Raw genomic sequence first — 12759 nt, forward strand, 5'->3', positions numbered from 1 at the left:
GACTCTTTCAGGGCTAATTTCTCTTCATAGTTTGCTTAGGCACACGTGTGTGTGCGCTAAAATCAGTTTCAAAATGGCTCAGATTTATTTTTAAGCCGGGGTGGGTTTTTTTTTGCAGATGCCAAAAGCATTGATTCCTGTCTGATTAAAAAAAAAATAAAACCCACGGAGTATTTTCAGCATGATTTAGTGGCTCATCTACAAGGATCTTGACTGGCTTAGCTAAATTGTTGGTGCTCACTCGTGTGTGGAAAAGGCCCTGGTGTCTTTGGATGCACATTATTTTATTTAACCCAAACACAATTTAATCTTGGGGAGTTAAAAAGCTAGAGTTGAGGCTGATGTCTCAAAGCTTGAGTCAATCACTTCTGGGAAAAGCAACCTACCTCATTATTTTTTGGAGCAAAATGTTTTAGTGGAGCTGTCGTCTTTAAATAATTTTGGATGCAAACTTCTGACATTGTTTGTGGGAAGAAAGCTTTCCTTTTAAATTTTTTCCTTCATATTTTTCATTTTAAACTGTAGAAGCATTTGTCAGGTAAGCCTTGAGTGCAACAAAACATTCAATTCCAAGTCAAGGCAAACACTGATTTTTTTTTTGAGAAATAAAACCATTTTGCTCGATTTTTTGCTTAGAAGAAGTTTGGGGTTTGGATCATCCAGAATCCTGTTTTTTCTTTTACTTTTTAAATTCTGGAAGAACCCTCAAACCTGAAAAACCAGCTATTTGTATAATTTCACTTAAAAAGTGAAACACTACTTCATAGCTCTGTTGCAGAATAGGAGTGACAAAAATGCCATCAGAATAAGGACGTTTAGAGGAATTAAACAACATTATGATTTTTAAGACAGTTAAAAAAACCCCAGCACAGAAAATAAGTGAAATAATGACCTTAGGCACAGCAATAAATACACTGCAGCAGCACCACCAGATCCTGTTGTGTGCTGGATGTGAAATGAGCTGTCTTGGGGCTCTCCACGCTGCCAAGACAGCCTGAATTAGCAGCTGGTCAGTTTTCATGCAGACAGCTCTGTCAGAAGGGCAGGGAAGGAGCTGAGGGAGGAAAGTGGAGCCTGCAGGATCTTCGTGCCCCCCTGGCAGGACAGAAGCTGTGACAGCTGCTGTTGAGATGTTGTGGCAGAGGAGATGCTGGCCTGGAGGGTTTTTTTGGGAGAAAAAGAGGTTGGTTTTGTGAAGCAGGTCCTGAGATGGGCAGTCAGAGTGTGCCCTACAGACATGGTGTGTGGGACTCCAGTTCAGTCCTTTAGGATCATTCCTGATTAGGTTCTCCTTCAAATCTCTGCTCTGTCTTAAAGCATCTCCCTCTGGAGACAGCAGACAGCCTCCCCTGCTCCTCTGTGCAATTCTGAGTCCATCTGTGAGGACAGGAGCTCGGGGAACATCTGGGCACATTGCAGTGTCCAACCCCACAGTCCCTCAGGACATTCCCAGTGGGCTCGAGCCACTTCCCCTGCTGTCACCCACCCATCCAAACTGGAAATCTCACTGGGCATCCTGAGGAAAAGCAGCTCTAAAATGAGACAGGGGAGAAATGGCTGCTGAGAAGAGGCCAAATGAGAACACAAAACACATCCCAGGAGAAATACTGATTGCTAAGCCAAGCCCTGCCAGCAGTCAGCCAGGACATCCAACACCCAGCTCGGATATGGATGAAGGCCTCAGAGTTCCTGGTGGTGTCAGAGGTGGGACTGCACCACTCATGCCAGATAAAGCAAATCTGGAGTAAAAAGAGCACTACAAACAACTTTTCCTGAGCTTCTGATCAGTCTGGCTTTGACAAAAAACCCCAGAGATGTTCAGCTAGGACTGGAGCAGGCATCAACTACCTTGGAATTGTCCAAGGCCTGGTTGGACAGGGCTTGGGGCAACTTGGGATAGTGAAAAGTGTCCTTGCCCATGGTTTTAAAGATGATTTTTAAGGTTCTTTCCAACACAAACCACACTGGGATTTTATGATATTATGATCAAACAGGCAAAGGTTTGTGTGGCTGCAAATTTGACACTACAAGGCTGATAATGAGGAAAGACAACTGCAGGAAAGGAAAGCAACTCCCACCACCACAAAAAAAGTGAAGAGACACTTTGAAGTCAGAGGGACCAAAGATTCTACACCAAAATAAGGAAACCAAACCTTTTTTTTTCTTTTTTCTTTTTTTTTTTAAGAAAAAGATAACATCATTCAGTGTATTTTTTCAAGCTTGCTGGACATCATACCGAAATACCGTAAAGCTGTCAGGGAAATTATATGTTTTTTTTTCTGTTGTCAACCAAAGCGTGCTTTTATGGAGTCAATTAGCCACAAATGATGAACACACGTCACTTGTCTGGGAATGAATTACAGTACAACCCAATAAACACATCTGGCTTTGCTCTCTGATCATTGCCCTGATGAGCAGGAGGCGTCAAACTTCCCTATCTAACCATGAAGGAAACTCCGTGTTCGTTTGTGTTTTACCCTCCAAATTCATCTCCTCCAAGTGCTGCAGTGCTACAGTGTGGGGGGAACGGGGGCATTGGTATTTCTGCTCTGACGTGCAAACCTGGACGTGAGCTCAGGGTGTGAAATGCAATTACCTCGGGAAAAGGGCTCGGATAAGCTGGGATGGCACAGAGGGCTTGGGTGTACAACGGAGCTGCTGTCAGATTCCACAGAGAAGTGCAGCCAGTGTTGTCTTTACACAGGATTTTGTGTGCCCTCCACAGACCTTAGAGCCCTTTTTGAAGGTGGAGAGCCACAGTCTTATCAAGTTTTTAGAGTTTTTTTTCGTTTGGTTGGTTGGCTGGGAGGATTTCTTTTCTTTTCCTTTTTTTGTTTTTAAACTTTTATAACAGATGGGTAAACTGAGGCACAGAAAGGTGGTGTGACTGGCCCACAGTCATTGGTAGACCTTGAACCCCCCAGGTCTTGCTCCCACCTGGGACAGAGTGAGAAGGAAGGGCTGTTCCCAAAGTTCCCTCCACTTGTTCCCAGGGTGAGGGGAAGGACCATCACCCTCAGCGGCAATGTCTGGTGGGGCTGGACAGCTCCTGCAAGCCCCTGGGAGGCCAGGGAAGCGAGGGCATGGAGAGGCAGGAGGTCAGGCACTACAGGATGCACTCGTGCCTCTCCGTGGCTTTCAGGGCCTCGTGCATGCTGGCGGCCGAGAGCCTCCTGTTGATGTTCCTGTACCTGCAGCGCAGCAGGTTCCAGAAAGTAGTCCTCAAATCCCTGTTGAAGAAGGCGTAGATGAGGGGGTTGATGAGGGAGTTGGTGTAACCCAGCCAGAGCAGAGTCCTCTCCAGCCTCAGGGGCATGCAGCTGCAGCGGATGCCGCAGATGAACGGCCGCGCCGTGGACATCAGGAAGAAGGGCAGCCAGCAGAACGTGAAGGCCCCCACGATGATGCCGAGGGTCCTGGCGGCTTTCTGCTCCCTCTTGAAGATGGAAATGTTCTTGCGGTCCTGGCGGAGCAGCTTGGAGAGCGTGGCACACTCCTCGGCGGCCTTGGTGCGGCGGGAGCTGTGGTGGGCGCGGGCGGAGGCCTCGAGGCAGTAGACGCCCTCGTCCTCGTAGTGCTTGGGGAAGTTCATGAAGCGGTGCTTCTCGGCGCTCACCTTGGCCGCCTGGTAGATGCGGCTGTACATCACCAGCATGACGGCCATGGGGATGTAGAAGGCCACCCCCGTGGAGTAGACGGTGTAGCCAAAGTCCTGGCTGATGAGGCACACCCGCTCCACCGTCACGTTCTGGGCCCAGCCGAAGAGCGGAGGGAGGGTGATGGAGGCCGACAGGAGCCACACGATGAAGACCATCTTGGCCATCAGCTTCCCGTTCTGCCTCACGGGGTAGGTCAGAGGCCGCGTGATGCCCAGGTACCTGCGGGGAGGAGAAGGAGTTGTCAGGGGTTAGGGGTGGGTGCTCTGAGGTGGTTTTCACTCCCTCTGAGGTGGTTTTCACTCCCTCTGAGGTGGTTTTCACCACCCCAGGTCTTGCCCCCACCTGGGACAGAGTGAGAAGGAAGGGCTGTTCCCAAAGTTCCCTCCACTTGTTCCCAGGGTGAGGGAAAGGACCATCACCCTCAGTGGTAATGTCTGGTGGGGCTGGACAGTTTCTACCAGCCCCTGGGAGGAACTGTCAAGCTGTGAGGTAATTTTGGCCCTCAAAGGGGGCAAGAAATGAATTCACCAAATGAAAATCTCCACAGGCATGGGATCTCTTGACTAAACACCACAATTTATTCCTCACTTTCTTGCGATCATCCCATATGTGGAATCACAGAATGGTTTGGGTTGGAAAGACCTTAAAGACCACCCCATTCCAACCCCATGCCATGAGCAGAGACACCTTCCACTATCCCAGGTTGCTCCAAGCCCTGTCTAACCTGGCCTTGGACACTTCCAGGGATGGGGTATCCATAACATGAGGTGTCATTGAACTGCTGAGTGCAGTCTGAACTGTGCATGATCTCCTGGGGAATAAAAATACTTTAAAAAGCCTGGTTTTCAGGAATAAAAACTGCCTTAAGAATTTTTATTTTTCCACCAGAACTACTCTGCCCAGAGAACATGCAACAGCTTCCAGCCATGGCATGTAACTTGCTCCAAAGTTTTGCCCTTCCCAAGGAGACACCCAGGAGTGGTCTGGGTGATGCTCAGAGTGATGTGCCACAGGACTGATTCCAGATGAAAGGAATAACTCCTAGCAGTGCTTAATGGGAAGTGGGAAGCACTGCAGCCTTCTCTTATTTGTTGGTGAAGAAATACAACCTGCAGCTGGGATGGCCCTGGGAGACCAAGAAATAATCTTGCCTTTGGGGAAGATTTAAAGATGTGTCTGGATAAGCCCTGCAAGCAAAGTTGGAGAGTGGACGATGTTGTCTGGGGACAGTTTTGGGGCCCCTCATGACAAGAAAGCCATTGAGGGGATGAGGAGTGTAATAGAGCTGGGGAAGGGTCTGGAGCAGCAGGAATGGCTGAGGGAGCTGGGAAGGGGCTCAGCCTGGAGCAAAGGAGGCTCAGGGAGGACCCTGTGGCTCTGCACACCTCCCTGACAGTTGTTGAACTCTGGAAACTCAAATAGGAATGACCCAAGCAGCTGGAGCCTTCTGCTTGCTTGCACAGCCAGGAGTTGCCAAAGTGATGGAGTCCAGCTCGCCCTCAAGGGGAAAATGAGTGGAGTTTGGAGTAAGAGATCCCAAAACCACCTGGTGACCCACAGATCCCCCAGTCCTGACGCCTGGGGTTAGGAGTTACCTTGTTATTTTGCCTGAAAGGAGCTGGAGGCTGCACCCACCATCAGCTCCTGGTGGTGCCTGGGGTGTAAACGTGAACTATCCTGACTTTTATTGGAGACATTTGTGTGATAAAGAAATTGTGTCAACTGTGAGTAAATTAGAATTGTAAAGCAATAAATCAAGGGGGAAGTCGGCTGCTGTCAGCCAACATTCCCCCTGGAAAACATCTGCCTGCTACTCAGCTCCAATCAATCCTGCAAAAACCTCGAGCCACTCATATGGATTTCTGTTCTGTTACAGCCTTTTTGATTCCAATCTCCTGCTGCCAGGAATTTTTAGGCAGGAACACATCACCTCTTAGCTTGTTCTTGGATGAAAGGTGTCACTCCAGAGGGGCAGTGAGAGCAGCAGCTCTATGAGTACTTTTTGCTAAAAGCTGAACAAAAAATTGAAAAATATCTGTGGAGAATTTTACCTCTGCTGTGTAATTTTTTCTCTGACAGTCAGTCTTAGTGTGTTAGGAGATTTTCTCTTCCCTGAATATTTCACTTTTCCAGATCATCCCTCAAGATTAGAAGATGGAAATAAAATATATTAAAAAAATCTAATTTCTCCTCCCCTCCTGACTGCTAAATCAATTGAGAGACTAAATTCTTCTCCCCTGCCTCCCTGATAAAATTATTTTGAATTCATTCACTGAGTTGTTCTGTCCTTATTTTCCTCTGTATTCTTTTTTTGGACACTTCCAGGGATGTGAAGTGAGCTGGCCTTGGTGACAAGAATCAACCGAAATTCTCTATGTTTGGAGAATTCCAGGATGGTTTGGGTTGAATGGAACCTTCAAGATTATCCATTTCCAATGCCCTGCCATGTGCAGGGACACCTTCCACTATCCCAGGTGGCTCCAACCCCATCCCACCTGGCCTTGGACATTGCAGGGATGGAGCATCCACAGCTTCCCTGGGCGCCCCAATCCCTCCCGATGGAGCCAAGCTGGGAGAAAACCCCGCTCTGCTCCTGCAATTCCCAAATTAACACCCCAAAAATCACCCCTCTGGATATCCAAGCCAAGAACTTCACCAAAAAATCCATGCTGTGTTGTGTGTCACCCTCTCTTACGCTATTACCAGGTTTCTGTGGAAGCTGATCCGCCTGGGATTTGCTGAAACTTCAAGGAATTTACGAGGGAAGCGCTCGGTGACGCGGTTTAACGAGCAGGCAAAGCTGACACATTTCATCCGCTGCTGCTGGGGGAAACGGGGCCGTTTTCAGGTCTTTGTAATAATTCTGAAACGAGCAGGGAGCCCTCAAAATAGGGCAGCGTTTACAGGAGGTGAGGTGGCGCTGGCAGACAGTGGAATTTGAGTGGAATTCTCTCCCTTTGAATTTCTTTTAGCTTTTCTCTGTGTGTGTGTGTTGTGCTGTTAATCAAGTTTAGGGTAGCCAGGTAGCAAAAGGCAATTCCTAGGATTTGCAGGCGCTCAGTGTGGATTTGCAGGGCAGCCATTCATGCCAGCTGCAATAAATTCCTGCCACATCCCTGATCCTGCAGATCCTTTGGCTGTGGGGTGGGAGATCTGCCCCAGGCTGGGCTGCACCAGCAAACCCCACAGATGAGCCAGTTCAGAGTGTTTGTTCTACATTCAGTGGGGATAATGGAATGGGTTGGGTCGGGTTGGGTTGGGTTGGGTTGGGAGGGACCTTAAATCCCATCCAGTTCCACTCCAGGGGCAGGGACACCTTCCACTGTCCCAGGCTGCTCCAAGCCCTGTCCAACCTGGCCTTGGACACTTCCAGGGATCCAGGGGCAGCCACAGCTGCTCTGGGCATCCTGTACCAAGGTCTCATCACCCTCACAGGGAACAATTCTTTCCCAATACCCCATCTATCCCTGCCCTTGTCGTGCCTTTACATTTTCCCTCTGTGCCTTCCCTGTAGGCCCCCTTCAATTTTTGGATCATTATGCCAGGGATTAAATAATAAAAACAACCCAAACCTCCCTGAGGTGCCCCTTTCTCCATCCTGCAGCTGGTGAACTGGGAAAAGATGAATCTGCACTCACACAGGGGGACAAATGAGCCCAGAATTAGGGCTCAGAATTAGGGTTTCCTCAACCCCATTGTTTCACAATTCCTCTGCAGCCAAAATGAGCTCATTCTCTGATTTCCAAGTTGATGCCATTCCTGCCCCATCCTGCTGAAGGAGAAGAGCAAATAAAAGGCAGCTGGAGGCTGCTGAAGTGCCCTAAGTCAGAGCTGGTGCAGCATCCCAAGGATCCATCCCAGATACAGAGCAGGGATCTACCCAGCCTGGGCAACATTTGGATGAAGGACATGGGAAAGGCAATCCAGCAAAATGCTCTGCAGTTTTTATCCCTCTGACTTTGGGGTGGCATCCTTTTACTGAGGGTGACCCCAATTTGGAGCATAAAATCTGATTTTGGGTGGAAAATACTTGCCAGGGAAAGGGGAGAGCCCCAGCAGAGCTGCCTGGGAAATGGATGGAGAGTTTTTTTCTCCACCAGGGATGCCAGAAGTGATGTGTGGGCTTTGGGGAGCTCCTTTTGTCAGCTTCTTGGCATTTTTATGGAGAGTTTTATCAAAGCTGAGCAGCCAAAAGAGGGGATTTTTTTTTTGTTGGTGGTTTGTTTTTGGTTTGTGACATTAAAAAATCTGCAACATTGGCAGGCTTTTACATAAGGAAAATATAAGAGGGAGATGGATGTTTCCAGCATTTTTCTTTTCTGATTTCAAAGGAAATCAATCAAATCTCGCTTCAGACAAGATTAGTTCTACCAGCTTCAATCGAGAGGCTTTTAGGAAGCCCTCAGCATTAATAATCAATAACAGCAGCCTACATTTTAATAGTCCTCATCATCCTGGGCAAAGCAAGTAGCTTTTCCATCTAAGCTAAGCAAAATATTGAGGACACTTCAGCCATCAATAAAAGCAGGGTCTCCTCCTTGGCAGGGACAGGCCTGACAGTGCTGACCAAGTTGGATTCAGGACAGAACAGAGGAAATATTTCTATTTCTGAGAAATACCAAAGGTTTTCATCTTCTTCCTCACAGGGCAGGAGGAAGAGCTGGTCCCCATCTCTGGGGGAGGTTTGGGTTGTGCCTCGCTGAGATAACAATTTAATCTCTTTTAGCGCAGGTTTTTCAGGCATTCTGCAAGCTCAGCTCTCGTTGTGCTTTTGGGTTTTGGTTGTATCAGCACAGAAACTGAGAATTGTGATTTTGGAGATGTTTCCATCAAGAGTCAAATGAAAAATCCTGCCTGTCCCAGGCTCAGGGGGAAGTGGAGCTCCAGGCATGATCCTGGATCCTCAGTCCACCTCCACACACTGCCTGAGGATGCTGGGCGGGTGTGGAGCAGTGATGCTGCACAGGATGCTGGAGACACTGCCCTGGGATGGTTCACACAACTCCCAGCCCATTCCAGGGGATCCTTGAGTCCCCTCCTCCTCTGATATGCACCAGAGGACATCCCAGTAATTCCCATTCCCTCCTCAAGCCCCAGCACAGACTGACCCTACAAGCCCCCTCCACCTGCACTTGTCCTTCCTCCCACCCAGATCTGGGTGGGCACAGCTGGGCCGATGGTCCAGTCCCTTCCCTCTGCTCAATCCTTGCTGGTTTTCTCCTTTCCCAGCTGGAAATATTCCAGGCAGTTGCCCTGTAACCACTCAACTTCCCCATCAGGCCTGTGGTGTGGTGAGGATGAAATTCTGGGAGAAAACTGATCATGGTGCAGTTCCTGTGCCAACACATGAGGGACAAGCCCAGGCCAGAAAATTCAGGCTCTTTGACAAACTCTTGGGACACAGCATTTCCCTCCCTCCTTCCCAGGAAGGACAAAGTGACACCAAACTCAGGATGGTGTCCTTGGATAGGGATCTGCTCCCTGGAGATGTGGTGGAGGAGTGGAATCCACGGCAAGGATTTTTTGGGGAAAGATCTCTCCTGTTTGTGCATGTGTTTGGAAAAGTCTTGCTCCAAAGAATGGGATTGGTTGGTTGGGAAAGGAGGGGAAGGAAAGAGGAAAAATAGTGAAGGGAAGAAGGAGGAAAGAAAAAGGAAAGGGAAAAGGATTGCATGTATCGGGGTTTTGAGGACTTGGGATCAGGTGGGGAGAGTTGTTGACATGCTTGGCCAAGAAGAAGTGGAAGGGGAAAGGGAAAAAGAGAAAAGGAAAAAAGGGAAAAAGGAAAAAGGGGAAAGGGAAGGGAAGGCAAGGCAAAAGGAAAGGAAAGGAGAAAAGAAAGGAGAAGGAGAAGGAGAAGGAGAAGGAGAAGGAGAAGGAGAAGGAAAAGGAAAAGGAAAAGGAAAAGGAAAAGGAAAAGGAAAAGGAAAAGGAAAAGGAAAAGGAAAAGGAAAAGGAAAAGGAAAAGGAAAAGGAAAAGGAAAAGGAGCATTTCAAGCAAAGCCAGTCTGGTTAGTGTGTAGCCACTTCCCTGCTCCTCACCCACCGGGAGGAAGCACTGACACATTTAATTCCTATTTAATTCCTGCATTCCATCCCTTCCCTCTCACAGAGTCAGATTCCTGCCAGCTCTGAGCACACCTGCTATTTTTTTTTCCCAGCCAGAAATTTATTAAAATAAAGCAAATTCAGCAGAAGAGCTGAACCTCCCTGTGGCCTGGCAGGGTTTTTTCTGTCACCAGCAGCTCTGAGCTGCCCAGGGCTGTGGATCTGCACCTCCCAGGGGAGCAGTGCCTGGTGGGGATGAAGGCTTTGGAGCAGGACTCTCTGCTGGCTTTCCTGGGGGGGATGTCAAGCAGCAGCCGGATCCTCTCTGTCCTTTCTGCTTTGTCACCCGCTGTCACACCTGCAGAGGTGACCGGGGAGGTGGCACAGCTGTGAGGGCACATCTCAGACGTGGGATGTGTTCCTTCCCTGAGCTGCGGCTCCCAGAGCAGCCCAGCCCAGCCCAGAGCGACCCCCGGGCAGGCAGCGCACGTCAGCCCCGGCCCCCGGCTCGGCAGCGCCATGGCCCCGCTGACGCAGCTGCTAAAATTAGAGCCACCAAGGTGCTGACTTGGCCAAGCCTGGCCACTCTGCCAGGCAGGCTCTGCCTTTCCCTCCCAGCTCCAGGTGTGGGAGGTGAAGCCAGCAAATCCTCACAAATGCGCTCACTGAGCTAAACCGGGGGGTTTGGGATCTTGGGATGGGGTGTGGGGAGCTGCTGATATCCTTAGCTAAGGCGTGAGTCCAGGGAGCAGCACAGAATCCCACAGGATTGGCTGCCCTGGAGCCTGGATTTCCAAAGTGCATCTGGGGTTGTTTTTTTGATTTCTTGAATGGTTTCATGGCCCAGGCACCTTCCATGGAGAAGGTCAGGTGCTGCTCCTCAGGAACAATGAGAAGCAGCTGCCAAAAGGGGGAAGACTGAGGAAGTAACTTAGGGAAGCAACTTGAGAAAACACCCTGAGAAACCCAGCTCTTCCAAAGGGAGCACTGAACTCTCACACAAAACCCTCACCTCCTGCAAAAAACACCTCCAGGAGCACTGACCCAACCAGGAACGCCATCCCAGCAGCTCCCAACACCCCAAATACCAGATCCCACCTGAGCCCAGGGCACCAACCCGCCCCTGCCTCACCTGTCCACGCTGATGATGCACAAGGTCATGATGGAGGCGGTGCAGCACATCACGTCCATGGCGATGAAGACGTTGCAGAACACCTTCCCAAAGAGCCACTCTCCCCCCACCAGGTCCGTGATGGTGACAAAGGGCATGACAGCAAAGGCCACCGACAGGTCGGCGGCGGCCAGGGACACCACCAGGTAGTTGGAGGGCTGCCGGAGCTTCTTGACGATGCACACGGAGATGATGACCAGCCCGTTGCCGGCGATGGTGGTGAGGATGATGATGGAGAGCACGGCCCCGATGACGACCTTCTCGGTGTCCCCATAGAGCAGGATCTCCTCGCCGCAGTCGGTGCCGTTGTTGGTGAGGTTGGAGGGCGGCAGCTCGGGCTCGGCTGGGGCGGGAGGTTCCTCAGTCATGAATGGATTCGGGAGCGCTTCCCGAGCCGGCCGCTGCTGCTCTGCGCTCTCCACCAGCAGAAGGTGCTGCTCCAGAAACCTCCTGGGGCTGGCCCTCAGCAGCATGCTCCGAGCTCGCCACCAGCGCTCCCCCAGCAGTGACACCTCCAGTGACAAACCAGAACATCTCGTCACAAAACAGGGCGAAGAAAATCCAATATCCCCTCATCCTCTCGCCCACCGTCACCACCCCCCTCCACCCCTCCGAGCTCTTGCTGCGGCTGCATCTCACGTGCCCGGCAGGAAGCCGCTTCCCAAGTCTCCTTAAGGACACGCATTTTCCCGGGGGATGCTTGGAGGCAGCCGCTCTCCGCTTGGGAAGCAGCACCAAGGGCTCCCTGCAACATCTCCCCGCTCATCCATGTGCTGTTCCAGCAGAGAGAACGGCTCGTGGATCCCTGTGTGCTCCCTGCCGAGCTGTGCCTGCTGCTGTGGCACTTCTCCTCTGCATCCATACATTTAATCCCTTGCAGAGCCTCCTCTGTGCATGCGACACCACGAGCCACAGCACCAGCGTGGGCACAGCCCCCGCCCGCTGCATCCCCTGCCCGTGGCACACGCAAACTTCAAAGCCGGGACCGCAAATCCGCAAATCCCCGCTCCTGGCACGCAGTGGCCACGCTCGGGCTGTTGGTAGCCACGGGAGAGGATCGGTGGCATGCAGCACACCCAGGGTACCACGCAGAGCCCAGGCATCCCAGCTCGCTCCCGGAGCCTGAGCATCAGCACCACCTCCGAGAGCCGCGCTCCCACCCCCGGCATCCCACCCCTGCCATCCACAAGGAAACTTCAGGGCAAGGATCACCCCTGGATGCTCCGAGCATCGTGCATAAACCCGCATCCTCTTTTTTTTTAATTGTTATTGTTGTGTTGTTTCTAACCCCATTTCCCCCTTGAAGTTTTGTTTCAATCCCAGCCGGATTGCGGCCCCTTCCTCCCCTTTTGCAGCGTCCCCCGGGGGGTTCCCGGAGTTACCTGTGCCGAGGGGGTGAGACATCCTCCAGGCGAGCCCCTGCGAGCTCCGGGCGGGCGAGGAAGCAAAGAGCCACCCCCGGAGCATCCTTCTCCCCTCCCCGCCTCGCCGGTCCCTCCTACCGCCCTCCCCTCGCCTCTGCCGGGCAGGGACCCAGATGGTCCCCGGCTCCCTCCTCGGAGCCCCAGGGAGGAGCAAAGAGCGGGCGGGGGGGTCCGGGCTGGGTCCCGCAGCGATGGGAGGGAGCGGGTGAGGATCTGGAGGGAAAGGCTGGAAGTTGAGGAGATGCCTTGGAGCGCTGAGAGGCAGGAGAAGCAGCGTGGAAGGCAGCAAGGAGGGCAGGCATGGGGAAAGGCGCCTTTCCTCGAGATTTTTTTAAAGGATTATTTTACAGGATACATTTTTTACAGTATTTTTACGTTATTTTTCCCTCGCTCCGGGCATTTTTTCAGCCCTCCTGGGTTGTCCTCCGCGTTCCTTCAGCTCCACTCTGAAAGGAGC

General features: G+C 51.2%; 1 protein-coding gene across 1 annotated transcript; it reads right to left on the reverse strand.

The window, feature by feature from the left end:
- Window positions 1-2140: 2140 nt before the first annotated feature.
- LOC135447170 (5-hydroxytryptamine receptor 7-like) lies at window positions 2141-12362 on the reverse strand. The gene is made up of 3 exons (XM_064712031.1): window positions 12261-12362; window positions 10840-11390; window positions 2141-3878 (listed from the first exon to the last, which is right to left on the reverse strand). Exons 2-3 carry the CDS (start codon window positions 11349-11351, stop codon window positions 3107-3109), a joined length of 1284 nt encoding a protein of 427 aa, XP_064568101.1. The 5' UTR covers window positions 11352-11390; window positions 12261-12362; the 3' UTR covers window positions 2141-3106.
- Window positions 12363-12759: the final 397 nt, after the last annotated feature.

Source organism: Zonotrichia leucophrys, chromosome 4 (assembly GCF_028769735.1).
Source record: "Zonotrichia leucophrys gambelii isolate GWCS_2022_RI chromosome 4, RI_Zleu_2.0, whole genome shotgun sequence".
Lineage (NCBI taxonomy): Eukaryota > Metazoa > Chordata > Aves > Passeriformes > Passerellidae > Zonotrichia > Zonotrichia leucophrys.

Coding starts and splice junctions, on each gene's coding strand:
- LOC135447170 (XM_064712031.1), bottom strand. CDS start 11,351: ATGCTGCTGAGGGCCAGCCCCAGGAGGTTTCTGGAGCAGCACCTTCTG. Junction 3,879..10,839: donor TGCATCATCAGCGTGGACAG/GTGAGGCAGGGG, acceptor TCCTCCCCGCAG/GTACCTGGGCATCACGCGGC.